The sequence below is a fragment of the Typopeltis vanoorti genome, chromosome 6, assembly GCF_054136105.1.
Source record: "Typopeltis vanoorti isolate ZY-2024b chromosome 6, IOZ_Tvanoo_1.0, whole genome shotgun sequence".
Classification (NCBI taxonomy): domain Eukaryota; kingdom Metazoa; phylum Arthropoda; class Arachnida; order Uropygi; family Thelyphonidae; genus Typopeltis; species Typopeltis vanoorti.
In genome coordinates, this window is record NC_143554.1 from 104,250,735 (window position 1) to 104,272,618 (window position 21,884).

The window sequence follows — 21,884 nt, forward strand, 5'->3', positions numbered from 1 at the left end:
GAGGTATTTATGCTAACAGGGATGGCTGTGGCAGATTCCCAGTGAATATCTCTTACCACAGTAAATAACTCCACCCATGCAGTTTGGAGGTGGTGATAGTATGGTCCTAATTTTCCTGGTTTGGGCTCAGACCTCTTTCTTAGTAGTGCCATGAACGTTGAACTCCAAGAAATATCTGAACATTCTGGACAATGCAATGCTTCCTACTTTGTGGTAGGAAGCACTGCATTGGGAATGAATTGTTTCACCATTCATTCCCAATGATCACTATAGTAAGCTTGTTGTGGAAAGTATGCCCTGTAGGATTGCTGCAGTCATTGCAGTGAAAAGAGGTCCTACATAAGGTGGGCAGCACCATACCTGTTCACACTATGGTGTTTGTTGACTTCTTTCCAAGCAGTGTAGTTGGAATGGTTGTAATCAGTAACTGGCTAATGTAACTCTTTTAGATGCAGAAGTTTATTTCACTTGGTTATATTCAGGATGCCAAGAATATAATTTCTTGGTTGCTACTATAATTCAAGAGGTACAAGAAAGAATGTATATGACATGCACTTGCAAATTACCATTGTGAGTACAAGTAATTATTATGGGAGATTTAGACTATGGGGACACAGACTGGGAGGAGGAATGGTCACAGGCAGGGATGGCAATGGATTATTACCTGAGGCAAAATGTAATGGAGGGAACACAAGTTTCAAGAGTGCTGGACCTGATAACTGCATCACAGGGCTTAATATCAGATAAACAAAAAAAGTTCATGCAGATTTTCATAATAAAAATTAAACAACTGCAGAAATGTTTATAAAACATTTTATTCAAAGAGATTATTATTATTTTGTTTAAGTTAAGGGATATTACATCCCATATCGTTTCTCAGCCGAATAAGAAACTCAAAGAGTTTCATGCCGAATATAGTAAAAACTATATAAAGTTCGGCAATTCCAAGCGTAAGCAAATACTTGGATACTGCAGCAACTGACCCTTAAGGTATTGCAAGCTGAGGCAACTCATGGCAAAGGTGGAGCAAGTTCCGATCACAATTCTTGATATTTACCCATAATGTGAACTTAGCTCCTAGGAGCTGTATTACTATTCTACATTATGAGACAAGGTCACTACCCAGACCGATTTCAATCTTTATTGAGGTCTCATCAGTGAGTAAGTAGACCTAGTTAATACCAAGTTTGTAGCAAACAGAACTTACATCCCTTCTATGAGAATTGCCAAGAAGGTGTCCTAATCACATCACTATCACATCCTGTACACCCATCTTGAGGGATATATATCAGCAATTTGATGATGATGATGATAATAATCATAATAAGAAATAATAATACATGAAATACTGTACTATCTCAAACATACTGTGGTTAATTATTTCAGCACAAGTTTTAGCCCAAAATGGAATAAACTGATATCAAAAGAGGACTAATATCACAGTAATAATAGTAGTATTGGCAAATGAAGTAGTATTATAAATAAACAAATTTGATGGTATTTAAATTCTTAGAACATGAAATGAACTTACTCAACTGCACATATTCTGACCACTGATGTAAATCTGGATGTTAATTGATGTCTTCCTAACATGCTGCCAAAATTTAAGCTTCCGACAATCTGTATCCCTTCCACGCTAATCCACTCTAGATTCTCATCATAGAATCCATGGTATGTCACAACCTACCATACAAATAGATTGCTTTGAATAGCAGCTTAAATGTGAGATTATATTTTATTTAAAGATTAGGTAAAACAGAACAATTCTAGTAGTTATTTCATAAGAGGTACTGGTATATAAATTGTTATAAAGCCATTATACATTATTAGTATTACTTCCAAATCTCCATGAGTCGAAAGACTCATCCCAGGAGGTTGAACACTCAGAAACCATAATAATTTTCATACATTTCATTATAATACATGATCTTTGGATATCTTGTTCCAGTAAAAAAGAATGACAATATTTTAGCAATCACAATAAAAATAATGCCATACAAATATGAATTGTTTACAGACATAGAGCTGATTTCTCACTCATGTAACTATTAAAGATTAATTTAGTGAAAATAAATTATATGGTAAATATTGAAATAGAGTATATTATGGATCAATCCATATTTTATAGCCAAATACAGAAAAAAACTTAAAAGTTCTAAAAATATAACAGAGAGCTCAAGAGATGAAGCTTTGAAGTTTTTTTTTTCCTAAACTGTAATACTTTGCCTTATGATGCTTCGCATGATGATGTTCTACTTATATGAAACTTTTCAATTATGATCAGTGCTTATTTATACAATGTTACATTCACACATCTTGTGATGGTTTTGGCAATGATGCTACTGTGAATCAACCAATGTGCAGTTTGTGAAATTCAATTTATTTATGATGTCACTTCTCAATACATTTCTCTGTGTTTTTTTTGTGTATTCTGATGTGATTTATGAACTGTTTATAGCTATTGTTTTATTTCATCATCATCATCAAATTCCTGCCATGTACCCTCAAGGGGTGTACAGGATACGACAGTACTACATGAAAAAATTACATCATTACTAACTTCCTATCTACAATTTTCCTCCAAATCAGTCTGTTACTTGTCAAGACTCCAACATTATCAGATCTTATATTTCTGTCGTCTAAGGCACTTTGTACCATATCAATCCACCTATATCTTGGTCTTCCTCTGGGTCGTTTTCCTACCAACCTGGCAGAGAACACTTGTTTTGCTAATCTTTCCTCTCCCATTCTATTTAAGTGACCATACCATCTGAGATTAGCTCTGCTAACGCATTCCTGGATGCTGACAATGTCAAGTTCTTTCCTAATATCCTCATTTTTAATATGATATTGCCATTGATGCCATCTGTTCACGCCTCTAATCTTTCTTAGGACTCTCATATCTGCGGTCTCTAGTCTTTGGTCAAGTGTTTTACTTCTGACCCAGCTCTCAGATCCATAAGTTAAAATTGGTTTGAACACAGTCTTGTATACAGCTAATTTAGTGTTCCGACTAATTTCTTTCTTATTCCATATGAATTTATTCAATTGACTTCCCACGATACCAGCTTTGCTGATTCTGTTGTCTATTTCTATATTTAGTTTACCATCTTCAGTAAAAATTGTGCCTAAGTAGCTGAAATGTTTTACTTGTTCCACAGGTAATCCATTCACAACACAGTTGACATTTTCAATGATTCTGCCTATTTTCATTGTCTTTGTCTTTTTATTGCTGACCTTCATACCATATCTATTACAACATCTATTCAATTTAGTCAGAGAATCTTGCAGACTTGTAGCGGATTTATTTAGAAGTATAACATCATCCGCATAAAGCAAAGAGCTGACATTAACATCTCCAATTTTGATATATTAGGTTTAATACTACTTTCCTTCATAATGTGATCCATATAGATAATGAATAACAGAGGGGATAATGTACATCCTTGTCTCACACCAGATTTAACATTAAACCATCTTCCTGTACTTCCTTCAATTCTAACTGCTGACTCACAACTCAAATAAAGACTAAGTATTGCTTGATATAATGCCCCATTGACACCATATAACTGCAGCGTATTGAATAGCTTCTCTCTTGGCACCTTGTCATATGCCTTTTCCAAATCGACAAAACTTAAATACAGATCTTTGTTATATTCCCATGCTTTCTCGACTATTTGTCGTAAAGTGAAGATCTGATCCTGACAGCCTCTATTTGGCCTGAATCCAGCTTGTTCTTCACCAAGCTTTTCTTTCACAATTCTTCTCAACCGTTTCTCAAGTATACTTGCATAGATCTTGCCAGGAACACTCAGTAGGGAAATACCTCTGTAATTCTCACATTCGGTTTTATTTCCCTTTTTATATATGGGTACTATGAGAGCTCTACTCCAATCATCGGGAATTCGTCCCTCTGTCCAGGCTTTCTGAACTATGCAGTGCAGCCACTGTAAGACTCTTATACCACCATGCTTCAGCATTTCTGGTCGAATATCATCTACTCCTGCTGCCTTTCCACATTTCAAGCCTTTGATGGCTTTTTCTACTTCAAGTATGGATATGTATTCCTGACTGCATGCCTGGTCAGTGTTTTTTATCACTGTGCTGTCATTACTGCTTGTTTCATTTAGCAGTTTTTCAAAGTAATTACTCCATACTTCAAGGATATCTTTTTCTCCTGTTTTCATTTCACCTTTATCATCTCTAATTCCTTTTACAGCACTCTTTCCTCCATTCCTAAGCTTCTTCAACAACCTCCAGAATATTTTGCCACCTTCTTGATATTTATTTTCTATATTCTTGCCAAAGTCCTCCCATGACTTTTGTTTTGCTAGTTTTACACACTGTTTAGCTTTCTTACATTTGTCTCTGTATTCTGTAAGAGTAAAAGCTGACTTATTTGCCAAGAACTTTTGATATGCTTTCTTCTTTTCCTTCACTGCCTCTTTAACTTCCTGTGTCCACCAGGGAGTTCTAATTTTTTTATCTTTGCACACAACTTCACCACATGCCTCTCTGGCAGAATCAATCAATGTTTCCTTCAGAGTTTGCCACTGAATCTCCAAGGTTTGATTCCTGTTATCAAACTCTTTCATTTTCTTTTCAATAATATTTCTGTATTTTAGTCTACAGTTCACATCTGAGAGCTGCTCAACTTTTATTCGCTTTAAAACTTTCTTACATGTTATTCTTTTCAATATGAAATTCAATTTTATCCTGCTCAAGACTAAATAGTGATCACTTCCAATTTCAAATCCTCTATACACTCTGGTGTCCTGCACCAGGGAGAAAACATCACTATCAACAATAACATAGTCAATGAGACTTTTCTTATTCCTAGCCTCTTCTCTCCATGTGAATTTGTGCACATTTTTATGTTGGAACATGGTGTTAGTAATAACCAGTCCATGTCCTGAGCAGAAATCCAACAGATATTTGCCATTATTATTAGCTTTGCTCTTTTCTCCAAATTTTCCCAAAATATTTTTGTATGTCTCACAATCATTTCCTACTCTACTATTTAGATCCCCAACAAGGACCAACTTTTCCTTTTTCATTGTGTCAGTTGCTTTTTCTAAAGCCTCAAAAAATTCCTCCACTTCTACCTTAGTAGAACCTTCTGTGGGACCATAGGCACAAATAAGTCTCATTGTCCAGTTTCCCATTCTCATATTTGCCCACATTACTCTACTTGAGACTGACTGCCATTCAAGAAGATTAGCCTCGTATTTTGTGTTGAATACTATGGCTACTCCTTCTTTTCCTTGATTGTCATTGCCTGAATATAACATTTTGTATTTATTGCTCAGAAAGATCTCACCAGTTTTGGTCTTTTTTGTTTCAGTCACCCCTATTATGTCGATCTGGTACTTATCTAATTCCTCAGCTAGCTCCATTTCTTTGCCATTCAGGCTTCTTACGTTGATAGTACCGATCTTTAACTCTGGTGATGTTGAGTTGGGGTTTGTTTTCAGATTTGTTCCAGTAGCTGACTTTTCGCTGTTCGCCCTGGTTCCCTGGCGAAAACAACGGGGGCCTTGTTTAACCGGGCGACGCCCCAGCCGGCATGAAATTTTGTCATGTTGTACCATCATTTTTTATTTTGGTTTAACCAATAAGAATACAATTTGGTCGGCTAAATCCCAAATTGCCAGCCCATCCTCGTTCGTTCAGTATCAAAGTAGATACCCAACAGGGTGCACCACGAGAAGGTGAGGATTGGACATTAGGTCAGAAGCCCTGGTCGGTTCTCCGCATTCCTTTAAAGGCTATATGGAGGTCTCCTCTCAGTTATACAGCTTTGACCCTTAAGCACCCCTATTGTTTTATTTTATTGTTGTTAATAATGGCAGATGAAATTCAGACTAAGGGTACTGTTGTTTTCGGTGAAAAGAAGAACACATGTAACCCTACTGCATTGCATACTGAGATTAAAATTATTAAATTTAGTGAAGATGGTGTATCGAACACTGAGACAAGCCAGTCTATACTTAACCTTACACAAATATGTTACCATTGTTAAAAACAAAATTATTAGTGAAGTGAAAAGTGATGTGCTAGTTAATACTGCATTATTCATAATCATGACAATCTTAGTTCCAAAATAAAAACAAAAACTTTTAATGGTGTCAGTTGATGACCAAGCTGGTTGGCCATCAACATCAACCTTAAGCCAAGCTATTCAAAATAACTTTTTCTTTTGGTTTGCAAAAGTTATTTGAAATTTTTTGTCTACATAACTGACATAACTAAATGCTTTATTTATATCAGTTATCACTCACTCACAAACACGCACGCACACACGCACAAAAAAGATAGTGATTGACCACATAATGAAATTTGCCAAACAAAGGTGGTCTGGAACCTGGGTTGTATGACCAGCGTATTTAGGATATATTATGGATGAATCCATAATATTCTCCATTTCAGTATCTTACTTATGCCAAATTGAAGCCTTTTAGCTCTATACCTTAGTAATATAGTTAATCAATGAATCTTCAAAATCAATATATATATATAATGGCAAATTATATGGTAATGAATGGGTTCAGAGACAATTCATCCAACAATTCATCGCAGGAAAAATTCTCTGAAAGTGTTATTCGCTAGAAAATGGAAACACTGCATTGATACTGATAAATGAAAAGTAAATGGAGTGCAAGATAAAATTCACAAAATATAGTTTTCTTACGTATTTATGTATTATTCATTTAGATTTTAATTTGATTTTCATAATATTTTTATTCTTATACAATGAAAGTAATATTTTATTGATAGGTGAGTTTCCTAATTTCTATTTCATCTGAAAAATTTATAAATATTTTTTCTTTCTTAGATACTACAGGTTCTGTTGATGGAATATTAATATTTACAAAATTGGAAAAGTGTAGTTTAAGGAGAAAGGACACCAAAGTTAAGAATATTTATTCTGTGAACCATTCACTAATTTTCTGTGCATGCACTCAGACACCCTTCCAGATGTGATAAAATGAACACACACACACACACATTTTATCTGAACTAAATCAGAAGATGAAGTGTTTCAGTTATTGAATACATGAGTATTTCAAAAATGATTCCACTTTTCCTGCATAATAAAGACCTTGTATGCCGTTATCATTTACAGAGTTAGTTTAAGATCATGCACTTCTAAGTAATTATATTAAAGAAAATGATAATAAAATTACACGAATGTTATCATAATGATGTAAATCAATGTAAGTTAAATTCTGCAGCTCCAATACTTTTACATTTACCTTTTCCTCCAATACTAGTACTTTAAGACACTAAGAAATTTTAAATTTTATAGTGTTCTTCTTTACTGAAAAAAAAAAAAAAATTATATATATGTGTAAAATAATTTGAATATAATTTTTTTTTCATGGCAAAGTTTTTTCTATTTTATAGATATATATTTTGTTCATCTAGTTTAGAAATCCTGCTCTAGAGTCCAAACATGGAACTTTCTCAAGCCACTTCAGGCCTAAAATAAGTCAGCGATGGACTTACACAGGGCTATGAAATTCACCTTTCATCCTAAAGACAATTACAAACATCCATGCCCATTGCGAGTTTCAAATCCATGGCTCATTGGTGGGAGAGGGTACGCTCTCTAGTCAGTTGTTAACGACATAATATTTCGGATTACAGTTTATTTTTGAATGGTGTTCATAAGAGAACTAATTAATTGCATATTTCTCTTTGGGAGCATGCATTTATATATATATATATATATATATATATATATATATATATATATATATAGAAGGTATTTTACCTTGGGTATACTAAATGTTAAAAAAACCAAGCAATTTTAAACCTGGTTTTTACTCCATTACCCAAGTAAGCAAACAAACAAACAAGTCAAGTTTGCACCTGCAAGTGATGCAAGTCTAGCTGATCCTACAGGTAGTGCAAGACCAAGGCAACTCGTGGTAAAGGTGGCATAAGCTCTGATCACTAATCTTAATATTTACCCTTAATGCCAAAACACATCTCCAAGAAGGGGATGCATGATGTTTTGTATTAAAGGCAAGAGGCCACTACCCAGACCGGTTTTGACCTTTATCGAGGTCTCATCAGTGGGAGCTAGGCTAGAAATACCAAGATTTAGTAATACAGAGCTTATAAGTATTTTACCAGAACAAGTTGCCATAAGGTGTTTTAACCTTATTAAATAAAAATCTCTGGAGGAGATATAAATGTAGAAGGTATTTTACCTTGGGTATAATAAATGTTAACATTTATTATACCTTGACTGGCTTTTTTATGTGGATGATGATGCAATAGACCTATCTGCTTTGAGAAGAGACCAAAATACACAGCTGCCATTTGGGCATGATGCAAATTACCTACTTCTGGTTCTATAAAAATTGGTTTTTGATGCACTGATGACTTTCTTGCAGTTGTTTCTGTCTTTGGTGTAAGCAGTGAGAGTGAGAAAGTAAGAGAAGGCAGAGTTCTTGACAATGTCCAGTTGTAGTACACTTGATTCTTCATTGTATACAGTCTTGTTGCATCTTTTGAAAAACAAAGGACTTTTTCTTAGGGGATGGGAATTTGCTATAGAATGGGGGGATGCTTCCAATCTAGAAAGGATTACTTCATTGATATGTTCAGTACGTATGCTTGAACTGGAAGGCTGAAAGCAATAATCTAATAATGAAGGGAATGAGGCATAGACATCTTGGAGGTCATCCTACTTGGTGTTCTTATAATGTTAGACAACTCAGTTGAGAATTGCTGATTGGGAGTTACTCAGTGGGGAAAAGAGATAAGCACAAGGTTGTGGTCTGAATTACCTAAGGGAGATACAACCTTAACAATATATTTGCAGGAATCACAAGCAGCAGTCCAGAGTGACTGGGGTTATCTCATACTCTGGCAGGCATGGAAGCAACTTGAGTAAGGTTATTTATGATTGCAAATGCCTCAGCATTGCTATCTGTTTAGTCTGTGCTGCGGGAGAAGGAAAGCCAATATTGTGAATTGTTAAAATGATAAAGTCTGACTTCCTCAAGGAGAGGAAATCAGAGTTCAGAGAGTATGGTGACATTGGGATAGTGATACAGATAGCATATCAATTTGACAAAATGGGGCAAAGAAAGAGATTTTCAGCCAAAGTAAATCATAACTGCGAGATTCTGAGCTGAAGGCTCTCTGTCATAGTATGTCAGAGACAGAAAGAGAGAAAATGTGTGCATAAACACCACCCTCGAGCCGAAAGGAGGTCAAAGAAATTGTATTTGGGAAAGCTGGGATAGGTAATGCATGTAGTAATAAGGGAATGGAATTTCTGGAATTCTTGAGGGACAAGTGTCTTGGACAACATGTAGTAGAAGGAACATAAGGTTCAAGAGTTTTAGATTTGGTCATAGCATCAAAGAATTGATTATAACTGAGAAGGTATCTCTGTTCTCAGCGAGAGAGAGAGAGAGAGAGAGAGAGAGAATGACCATGTGATTTGGACTTGGAAGGAAAAGACATGCATGATTATCAATGAGAGAAGAATGTATGTGGAATTATAAGACAGGCAATTATAATAATTGTACATATCAACTTGGGGTAGTTCCATGGAGGAAGGAATTAGAAAGGCAAAATATTATTAGTGCTTGGGAACTTTTGAAGGAATATTTATTAGTAGCAATAGCAAGTTGTATACTGCAAGTGAAGAAGAGAACACAATTGGAGTAAAGTGGATGACAAACAATATCAAATGGGAACTGCAGATGCATGAAGTATATAAGACTCAGGCCAGGAGAGTGACTAGTACAGTAAGGAAGGCAAAACTGGAATATGAGAAAAGATTGGCCCTGAGATCCTAAGAAAATCCTAAGGAATTTTTTTCCTATGTGGCCAACAGGAGGAGAAATGATTGTGGAAGAAGGACACTGTTGATTATAAATGTGAATAGAATGAGTGATGCTTAGGACATAGTGGAGGTGTTCAATGATTGGAGAATTTCATTTTAGAAGATAAAACACTAGAGGGATTGGGCAGGTTCGAGGTTTAGAAGTGCAAGAAGAGAGTGTGTTTCAAATAATCCTGAGTGTTCTGGATGTCAAAAAAGCAATGGGATGGGATTTTGCCATCGGTTTTGAAAGAATAGGCTGAAGAACTGACAGCTGAGTTGACTTTTCTTTTCAATTAAAGTATGGCCATGGGAAAGGTGCCCAAGGAGTGGAAGGAGGGTAAGATAGTGCCATTGCATATGGGTGGTAGCAAACTGGAAGTGTAAACCTATAGACCAGTTTGTATTTCATCAGTAGTTGCTAAGATCTTGGAGAAATTAGTGAGAGTCGGCATGGATTTGTTAAGGGACACTCTTGTTAGTAATATGATTACCCTTTATGATAAAGTGACAATAGCAGTTAATAAGGAAAAGGCATATTCTGCCATTTTTTTTGGATTTTACAAAAGCATTTGACTGGATACCACATGATAAGCTAGCATTTAAGTTGCAGCACACGGGTTTAGATGTCAGGTTAGTAAACTGGATTTGGAACTGGTTATCTGTTAGGTATCAGAGAGTTGTGTATAGGGGGGAAGCAGTATCAAGGGAGCAGAAAGTTACAAGTGGGGGGGGGGGTTTCACAGTGCTCGGTTCTGGGACCTGTATTGTTTAACCTTTATATCAATGACATTGTCAATGGTTTGAAAGGGGGGGGGGTATTCAGTTATTTGCAGATGATGTGAAGCTGGGAAGGTTGGCTAGTAATAGTGCAGATGTGGTAGCGCCCTGCAAGAGGATTTGAATAAATTGGACAGATGGGCAAATGTATGATGAGCGTCAGTTTAATGCAGCTAAATGTAAAGTCTTGAAGTTTGGGATACATTGATGAGAAGCTGCATACTCTGTTGGAGAAGCTGTACTGAAGGAAGTGGGGGGAGGCAAAGGATTTAGGGATGATGATTGATAGAAACCTGAAATTCAAGGAACATATTACAAAGGTGGTGAAGGTAACTCAGAGGATTGCTGCAATACTGAGAAGGATGCTAACCTGCACAGAGAGAGAGAGAGAGAGAGAGAGAAGAGAGAGCTCATTCCACTGTATGAGAGCTCTTTTCTCTCTCTCTCTCTCTCTCTCTCTGCAGGGAAAGAGCTCACATTCCATTGTATGAAGCCCTGATCAGACCACACTGGGACTATTGTGCTGAAATTTGGTCCCCAGGATTGGAAGGGGATAAATTAATCATAGAAAAGGTGTAGAGGCAGATAACAAAGTTGATGTCAGAAATGTACAATGTTACTTATGAAGATAGGCTGAAGGAATGTGGACCACAGAGTTTGGTAGATAGAAGAAGGAGATAGACTGAAGAACAAGATAGAAGAAGGTTAGAAGGAGGAGGTGATATGATTAAGACTTTTATTAAACTGCTGCATGGTTGACACTGGGGAGTTCTTTTGTTTGGTAGAACAGAGGGAAGGAGTCAGGACAGGAGCTATGACTGGAAGTTGTGAGCAAAAAGGTAGGGAGTGGTTACTTTGTGTGTGGGGGGGGGGTTGAACTGTGGAATGCACTGCCCAATAGAGTGGTGAGAGCATGAACAGTCAATGAGTTCAAGAAATGGTATGATAAACTTCATGTTTTCTAGGGTAAGCCTCCCACAATGAGACTTGTGATTCCATGGAGGCCTAAATTATAATAATTGTAATAATGGATTACCATAGGTAAATGTGAGGGCCCTGACAGAGAATTAGTTTAAGAGGAGGAATGATAGATATCATATGTATAAAGATTAGCATGGGTCTTCTGACTTCATGGAAATACTCTTAGTGGGATGAGTGATTTTCTGGGAGAGGCACCCATGATTACATCTGCAATCACGACTATGGTCAGTCTGGCCTGACAGACAATGTCTTGGATACGACCCACAGGACCTCCTGGAAAAAAAAAAAATACCATGCTCCACCACAGTAAACTCAAAAAAGAAAGACTATTTTTAGAATCTGCAGCAGCACTCATAAATCAACCAAATCTAAATAAATATGGTTGTATTAAACTTCTGAAAATTTGGAAAACATTAATCATGAGAGATCCTACCTTACATTCTAAGACACCTACAATCACCCATAGAGGACGCACCACCTAGATAGGACTTTAGAGTCACTCACATGTTTGGCTTAGTATTGCATTGCATTTGAGTGTGTGTGTGTGTGTGTGTGTGTGTGTGTGTGTGTGTGTGTGTGTGTGTGTGTGTGTTACATCAGTTTTTTGTAATCCCTGAAGATATCTCAGTGAATGAGACAAAATATTGGAAGTATTAAAAATCAGTTTTAATCCTTTCCGAGTGCTGTATATATGCCACAGGGAAATGATAAAAATAGGGATTTGATCAATTCATGGAAGATGTTAAAATAACAACTCTGCGGGGTGATTTCCCTGAAGAAAGTAAGTGATTTGATCAAATCCCTTAACTGTTTTAGTGAAAAGATGAAATAATATTGTTTAGATATTTAAAGTATTTATTTAGTAAACCATGCATTATTAAATGTAGAATAGTTAGTCATTTAAGCTGATATTTTTAAAAACAAAAAGGATATTTTTAGTGAAATTTTAAACATTTTTCACGAATGTAATTAATAAATAATAATGTTTATTTATTTTTATTAAAACACATTGTTGATTTGTGGCATCTCGAGTTACAAAGTACGTTACTTTTTTTACAGGCACATCTTTTTGTTTTACATTGTAATTTGGATTGCTCACAGGAACACTTCTTAAATCCTTGACCTCCAAATACGGATAATTTTCCTGCAATCTCACGCAGACTTAGGTTAATCTGTGGAACTGTTTCAGTTAATGTTGTGATAGCTATTTGAAGAGCGTTTCTAGGTAGCCAATCTTTTATAATTCCAACTGAGGTACCAATTTGGTATAAATTATTTTTTATATCTAATACGATCCCCCACGATGTTATTTCCATCTAATGGGCCTCTATCTACCTTAGGTACATAACCAAAACTGTGGAATTCACTAACACATCTTTAAATTTTTTCAAAGAAACTTCTTTCATTTTTTCAGCTGATCTTTTCAGGTGTTTTGCAGCATTTTCCCTTTGATTTTTAATGGTCTCTTCTTTTTGGCATAAATAGCATAGAATTTTCGATCCATATCCTTCTTCTCCTACTGTATTCCCACATATTGAGTGCACTGGATTTTTACAAATGTCACATGAATGGGCTCCAGTAGATTCCATTCTACAAACAACACAACATGCTTTACTGTCGCTGAAAGCTGCTTCCCCTTCTGATGCAAGTAACACTACAGATGTTTTAACTGTTGAAGCAGGAGTTGAAGTAGAGTTGTTAACTGGTTCGAGTTGTCTTATTGTCGATAAAGAAATTGATTCAATTTCTGGTAGATCCTCTAAATTTATAGCCTTTTTGGTGAGTAAATCAGCTGCCGGTAGATCGTGTGACATTGAAGTGTTATTGTTGGTTGATTTAACTATTAATAGATCATTTGAAGTTGAAGCATTGTAATCAATTAATTCAGATGCTGGTGGATCTTCTGAAGTTGAAGTGTTGTTGTTGTTCTCAAAGGAAGCTGCTGGTAAGTCTTCTGGTGTTAAAATAATGTCATGGTCCTGCTGATTAAGAAGTAGATCCAAGTCCTCTTCAGTAACAAGTTTTTCAAGCAACTCTTTCGAAATATGACTAGATTGGAGTCCTGTTTTTGGTTCTGTTCCAAATGATGATCGTTTAATGGTTCGATGGCAAGAGGAATTCTTTTGGAATTGAACAAAGTAACAACCCATAGCCCAATTTTTTGTCATTGTCAATTAGCCAAGCACATAACATAGCTTCAACATCTTGATTTGATCGCTCAACAGATCCTTGACTAGCTGGATGTCTAGGCCTACCATTTACAATTTTGCACGTTGGCCACAGGCTTGTTAATTCTTGTATGACAGCAGCCGTAAACTCACGGCCGTTGTCGCTTTGTAGTATATAAGGACAACCTACTTCCATAAATATTTTTAATAGCTCCACTGCTACTTCAGCAGCTCTTTTTGTAGTCAATGGTTGAAGAAAGCTGAATTTCGTAGCGTGGTCCTGGTAGTTTAATAGCCATTTGTAATTTCTATCTGGTGTCGACTGTAAGTCAACTAAATCGACTTGGCCACGATGATTGAAGTCGCTAGATATAATTGGGCAAACAACGATTCCTTTGTTTGGAAATTTTTTTTTAAACTGACATACCGTGCACAGCTTTAAAAACTCCAGTACAACTGAAGTAGGTATTAGGTATTTTGATTTCAAACTATACAGCATTTTATCTCTTCCTCCGTGGCCAGTTGACTGATGGGTTTCCCGAGTATGTGGTAAAAATTTTCCGTTGGTACTATTTTCACAACTGGATCGAATTCAGACTTTCTCTTCAAAAGCAAAGATTTTTTAGTACCTACTTCCATAACATCGTATATTTTTCCATAATAGTACTGTTTATGTGTCCGTTGCAGTTTAAGTAGTGGTGCTAATTTAAATTGTTCAATGATTGTGACAGCTTCTTCTATCCTTTTGCGAGTCCACAAATGTTTTTCTTTTTCATGCTGCTTGTTCAAAAACATCCTGACAGTTTCATTGAACTGTTCTTCAGATACAAATTCGGTCAGAGTTTGATTTTTTTCTATATCTGAACTCATTTTTCTACGGTAGGTACTTGATAAAACTCGAAATATAGAAAACAATAATAAAAATGCATGCAACCTTCCTCGCGTAATGTTTGGTCAGCACGGACGCCAGAGGGGAGCTTGTATCCACGAAAAATGTTTAAAATTTCACTAAAAATATCCTTTTTGTTTTTAAAAATATCAGCTTAAATCACTATTGTTATATTAACTATTCTACATTTAATAATGCATGGTTTACTAATAAATACTTTTAATATCTAAACAATATTATTTCATTTTTTCACTAAAACAGTTAAGGGATTTGATCAAATCACTAAAACAGTTAAGGGCTTTGATCAAATCACTTACTTTCTTCAGGGAAATCACCCCACAGAGCTGTTATTTTAACATCTTCCGTGAATTGATCATATCCCTTAGGGATTTGATCAAATCCCTATTTTCATCATTTCCCTGCGACATATATTCCGTTCAGCCTCCAACATTAAATATATAAAAATCATGTAGGAAGATCTGTTTTAGCAACGGCTTACCATAAATTCTGGCTAATATCCCTGGCTATCCTGTTACTAATAACGAGAAACATTTTTCTAGCTGTAGTCATCAATATTAGAACCAATTTTGTAATGCTTTGTATGTTGGTCCTACTCAGATGATGCTAGTTAAAATTTCTAGCTGAGTAAGCCAAATAAATAAATGCCAGTATGTTACTTTTTTTTTTTTTACTTTTTCCACAAAAAAAATAATAATAAATAAAATAATTTAAAATTTTTTTAACCAAACATTTAAAATTTTTTATTCCAAACATTTGTAGGCACTGAGAAATTTTGATCAGAGATGTTATATTTGCATAATTTTTTGTTGTGCACCAAATAGGGGTATATCAGATATTTCGACAACTTAACATTTAGGATTTCCGAAGTAATTTCTGATCAGCAACTTATTTATCAGAAAACTACTAAATAACAAATTACTTAGTAATTTTCTGATGTCTTTTTGCCAAAAAATTATAGTAAGCATGTGGTGCTTGGATTCCAGTATAGTAGGAGGTGATTTCCCTTGGTCATCAATGTAGGAGTAGGGACGTGCAGTGAGAGAAAACAGACTCTCGGACATGCCATCCGTACAAAGAGAAATCAGTCTCCATGCCATGATGTGGCATGGAGACTGATTTTTATTATTTTTATTAGACTGATTCAAATCCATCAGTAACAAGTTACTAATGGGTTTGAGCCAGTGCACTAACTGGCTGCTAGTCTGCAGCACCACCACTTTACCTGTTGTATCCTCAAAATGGAGGAGGGTATGGATCTCTGTCTGTCATGACCTTGAAGCATATCACTCACACAGAGAATAGGGGTCAGAAACTGGAATCTCTGCTATGGAGATCAAACATGACATTTGCCACTGCCACTCCAGATCTCCAATAAGCCGGGAGGTAGTATTTCACCAGGCGATGAAGAACATCTACCCCCCCCCCCCTAGTGTCTAGTTGACATTTCCTCAAAGGAAATGTAGCAGGAATATTTCACTGGTTACTGGTATTCCTTTGTAGCAGGAATATGTCACTAGTTTTGCAAGAGCCCCCTTTTGCGGAAACAGACTGCATTGCAGGAAGGCAAGGCTGAAGGAAAAGTATATTTTGCATCCCAGTCCATTCGGTGTTATATCTGAAAGTTCACCAAAATACATGTTGGGATAGTATTTTCGTCTGCTGTTACCAAAAATGTAGTAAGCTCTGAAAAGCCAGATGGGTTATGAGTGAAGATTTTGTTGTGCTCCTGATTTGTTCAAATATGACTTGTGCATTTCTTCACTTCTTGGTCTGGTTCCCACTGATGAGACCTCAATGAAGGTCAAAACCAGTCTGGGTAATGACCCTTCCCATAATGAAAAGCATTATACATGTCTGTAAGGATATATGCTTTGCATTATAGGATACTAAGGCAAGTGATGTGAAGTTGTTAGCCTCTATAGATGAGTTGCCCAGTCTTGAAGTTGCTTCAGGCACAAACTTTGTTTGCTTACACTTGATAAAGGATTAAACCAAGAATATAATTTCTTGGCATCATTAATTTATGCTCTACAACTCTCCATGTCCACTACGTAATTCACCCACCAAACTGCCACTACCGTCATCATCTACACCAACACCATCTACTGCCCACCACCACCACCACTAGTATTTTTCGTCTGTAAATTACATGTATTCTGAAGACTGATTTGTCTGTTTGCAGAATAAAAAACCCAAGTTTCAAGGAGAAAAAACTCTGCTACCGTCATATGAGATTAGTAAACTCACCTTCAATTGAAAAAACCCCAAATTAAGATTTCTCCTATCACAATGATAATTGAACTTAAGCCCTTTTCCAATTGCACTATGGAGGTGCTCAAAAATAGACACAATTGCAACTCTCAAATCAAAATATATAATACCAAAATAGAAAAAACAGAGTATCCAAAATACTTAGGCCTAACCCTAGACACTGAACTGAGATTTACAACTCATATTACAAATCTATCTAATAAAGCTCTTAAAAAGCTAAATATCATCAAAAGGCTTCGTGAAACATGCAAAAAACTGATGATACTCAAAACTACACATACAGCACTCACACGACCCACTATGGAATATGCCTCATCAATCTGGGCTCCAGCTTCTACTAGCTCAAAAGAAAAACTTAACAGAGTACAATCAAGAGCAGCAAAAATTATCATAGGTGCAGTCTCATCCACAAATAATTTAAAAGCTCAACAAGAGTGTGGGCTTCACATACTTGAAGACTGAAAGAAAACTCTCCACAGTTAAATTCATTAACAGAATCAGGATCACATCTCACACAGGACTTTCGATGCCTGGACAAGAAAATCTCGACTAAAGAGATCATCTACGTTACAATATGATCAAGAAATTAGAAAACAAATTGACTTACAACATCCATCCATTGAAATAGGTAAAGAGCCATTCTTTTCTGCTATTCTATCAAAAAACACAATAATAAACTTAAATCTCCTCGAACCTTGTTCAAAAAAGGATTCACAGCAAGAAAATAAAAGAAAAGGACTTGACAGCATACATCACTTAAATAATCCAAACCATGTCATTACCTACACTGATAGATCATCTGATGAAGCACTCAACCAAGGAAGTTCAGGGATTTCTCTAACTCTACCTGGAAGGCAAGGAAATGCAAATCAAAACCCAGCTGGCAAAATAGCTTCAAACTTCACGTGTGAATTAACAGCTATACAAACGGCTCTCAAATTCTATCTCTCAAATCCAGTAATAAACATTACAGAAGGAATAACCATCTACAGAAACTCAAAATCTGCACTTGAGGCATTAAAAAAATGGAAAAACAAAACTCCCACAGGAAATTCATGAACTACTAACAACCTTAAATTTGAAAAATAAGAACTGCACACCTCAATGGATACCAGTCCATGTAAATATTGAAGGCAATGAAAGAGCAGACAGACTAGACAGACATAGCTCCTACTACATTGTAGTAGGAGCTATGAAACATGCAAAAACTGCCCAGGAGTTGAACTAACACCTGTCCATATTTATTCTTGTCCAGAAATTGCTGCTGCTCTACAGAAAACTGATAATAACTCTAGAGGAAAGCTCTACTCCACCAAAGTTCAACATATTGCCAAAGCATTTCTACAGATCCACGGTCATATCTAGAAGCTCTTCAATGGACTCGACAACAACAACAGGTGCTCAGAGCACTCGACGACTTATTATTAGTTATTAATAATCAATATTTCACCTTGATTGCAAAGCATTTTCAGGCACAATAGCAGGAAGGCAAACTCAGACTGAGTTAAAGACAGCTAACTCTACTATCCTGTGTGTGTGTGTGTGTGTGTGTGTGTGTGTGTGTGTGTGTGTGTGTGTGTGTGTGTGTGTGTGTGTGTGTGTGTGTGTGTAAATATCAGTGGCATCATGTTCCCATTTTGGTTGGATGTGCTGTGTGGCTTATGCAACCCTTGCTACAAAATTCTTGTCAATTTGATTGCATTTTTATCTATGTATGAAAGTCTCTCAAGAGTATACAGTACATGAGTGCTCATCTAATGCAAAATTAATTCTAGGATAACTTTGAAACTTTATGAAGATAGAGAAAGAGGAGAAAATCAAATGACAGAGCATAGTGGGCAGAGGCTGTACATCACGAGGGAGAAATTGAATCTAGCAATTCAATAGATGAAAGAAGGAAAATCCTCTGGAATAGATGGCATACAGATAGAAACAGAACTTATAAGGAATATAGGTGAAAAAGACATGGAAGCGTTATGGCAAATTATTAACGGAATTTATGAGGGACAAGAATTACCAGAGAAGTTTAGAAGATCAATTTTTATCTCCATTCCAAAAAAGATGGGAGTTTTGGACTGTAACAATTTTAGAACGATAAGTCTTATAACTCACACAGCAAAAATTCTGGCACAAATAATTTTGGAGAGAATTAAGAGTAAAATAGAAAAAGAAATGAATGAGGAACAGTTTGGATTCCAAATCAACAGAGGAACTAGAGAGGCTATAACTTGTCTAAGAATTATTGGGGAGAAAACACTAAACCATGGTGGAAAGCTGTTTTTAGGATTTCTAGACTTTGAAAAGTCATTTGATACAGTGAAACATAAAAAACTTTTTGACATTCTAGAAAATATTGATATTAACTCTTATGACTTGGAAATCTTAAAGAGATTATATTGGACACAAAGAGCGTCAGTATGTGTTAATGGAGAGGAAACATCAGAATTCCCAGTGGAGAGAGGAGTTGTTAGACAAGGATGCAAGTTATCACCATTATTGTTTAACACGTTCGCTGCCAACTACGAGTATACTCGTAGTGGGTAATCCTGCTTCACAAGCCAGCTACGAGTATACTCGTAGGATGCTTACCGCCGGGAACGAGATTATTGTAGTGACCTTGAAGAAGTGAAAATGCTTGGCTTGTGGGGCTAGCTTCAAAACTGTGTATTCTCATAGACTGTATATGCTCTGTACAAGCCAACTACGAGTATACTCGTAGGTCGTTTACCTCCGGTAACGAGATTATCCTACTGACCTTGAAGAAGTAAAACAGCTCGGCATAGGGGAAGAGACCATCCCAAAGTAGCGTGGCAGCGAACGTGTTAACCTTTATAGTGAACAAATGCTTAGGAGGCACTTGAGGATGTAGAAGAAGGAATAAAAATAAATGGAAGAATTATTAATAACTTAAGATATGCAGATGATGTAGTGGTGATGTCAAAAAGTGAAAATGGATTACAACAAATTGTTCAAAGAACTGAAAATTCCTGTAAAGAGTATGGACTAAGGATTAACACAAAGAAGACCAAGATAATGATAATGGGCAGAAAAAGAGGAGATAATGTAAAGATAAGATGTGGAGGAAAGATTTTGGAAGAAGTGGAAAGATTTCAATATTTAGGTAGCTGGATCTCAGAGAAAGGAACTTCAGAGTTGGACACTAGAAACAAAATAGGCAAAGCTAAATCGGCAATTATGGAAATGAAGATAATTTTAATAAACAAGAATATTAAAATATGTGTTAGAGTAGGAATAGTTAAAGCAACAGTTTGGAGCATTGCAAGTTATGGAAGTGAGTCATGGACACCCAGAAAGAGAGATATGGAAAGAATTAATGCATTGGAAATGTGGTGTTATAGAAAGATGGAAAAGATTAGCTATACAGAGAGAATATCAAATCAAAACATTTTAAGAAGAGTTGGGATGGAAAGAACATTGCTCAAGAATATTATGCAAAGAAAGACCAGATTTGCAGGACATCTTCTGAGAGGTTCTTCAGGACACCTGACAAGAACTATATCACAAGGGAAAGTTGAGGAGAAGAGAAGACATTGAAGACCAACTAGAGAGTGGTTCAATCACATCGTGGAATGGACTGGTTTAAGAATGACGGAGGCGACAGACTGAGAAAAATGGAGAAGAGCTGCTTATCTGCTGCAATCCTCTTGCTAGAGGATGCTACCGGATGAAGATGAACTTTGAATACTTTAATTTATCAATTAATTGTAACCAAATCTGTGCAGAGGGGGAGGGAGGGGGGGGGGGCAATGTGTTTGTTTTAAGATACTGTATATTAGAAAATAAGAATATTTGGTTGGTATATTTGAGTTACTCAAAGGTGTAAAATTTAAAAGAGGGGGACACCACTTAACTCCTTCGACTACAATACTGTTTCCCATTGTACATATGGGCAAAAAATTAAAAATTTATCGAAAATTGTATATTAAAAACTTGTCTATATCATATAAAAACTTGCCTACCATGTCAGTTCACACTTCATGCACACAAAACTGATAAAAACTCATAAAACAAAAACATCTTTCTCTAAATCCAGAGTAATTTAATAAAAAGGTGGCACACCTTTTGGCAACTCCTATAGGTAAAGATGACCTCGCCATTGCTTCTACCTGGTATCTCCACTTCTGGGCCTGGCTCACACTGAAGAGACCTCAATAAAGGTCGAAATTAGTCTGGGTAGTGGCCTTTCCCTTAATGTAACATTATACATATCCGCAAGGAGATGTGTTTTGCATTATGGGAGATACTGAGAAAGGAGCTAATATCGCTCCTTTCATATTGTCATTTGTCATGAGTTGCCATTTTTATAATAAATTTAGTTTAATCCTTTATCCAAGTGTGAGCAAACAAAGTTTGCACCTGAAAATATCTTCAGGACTGGGATAAGGTCCAACTTTGCTACGAGTTGACCAGTGTTGTAGTACCTTATCCCAGTCCTGAAGATATTTTCAGGTGCAAACTTTGTTTGCTCACACTTGGATAAAGGATTAAACTAAATTTATTATAAAAATGGCAACTCATGACAAATGACAATGATCCATTGGACTGGTTGACACAATAACCAATCATAGCCTCTAAGTGCTATTGTCTCAGAACTCATCCTGCTTTGCTTTATGAGTGGTTTAAAACTACTAGAATGTTAAGAATTTGATCCACTGCACCATCTGTACTTCTTTTCAAAGGCTCAAAGGTGTATGTATTTTTAACACATACACCTTTGAGCCTTTTATTTTATTTGCGTTAATAACCCTGGGTTATTAAAGCAAATGTGATGCAATGTTTACATTAAAAAGCATCCTCTTCATGAAGCATTAGTATATCGTGTTTACTTTTAGGAATCACGCACAGTCTGGAAACAATTAGGAGAGTCTTTAATGAGAATAAATGCAAAAATATAATATCAGTG

The 21,884-nt window shown here is 36.1% G+C and overlaps 1 protein-coding gene across 1 annotated transcript in view; it reads right to left on the bottom strand.

The window, feature by feature from the left end:
* The window catches only part of btv (dynein cytoplasmic heavy chain beethoven), a 1,245,321-nt gene that overhangs the window by 621,378 nt on the left and 602,059 nt on the right, over positions 1-21,884 (bottom strand). Inside the window, exon 42 of the mRNA XM_090394552.1 lies at positions 1,532-1,683. Coding sequence (XP_090250678.1) covers positions 1,532-1,683 — 152 coding nt within the window. The remainder of the gene's footprint in view (positions 1-1,531; positions 1,684-21,884) is intronic.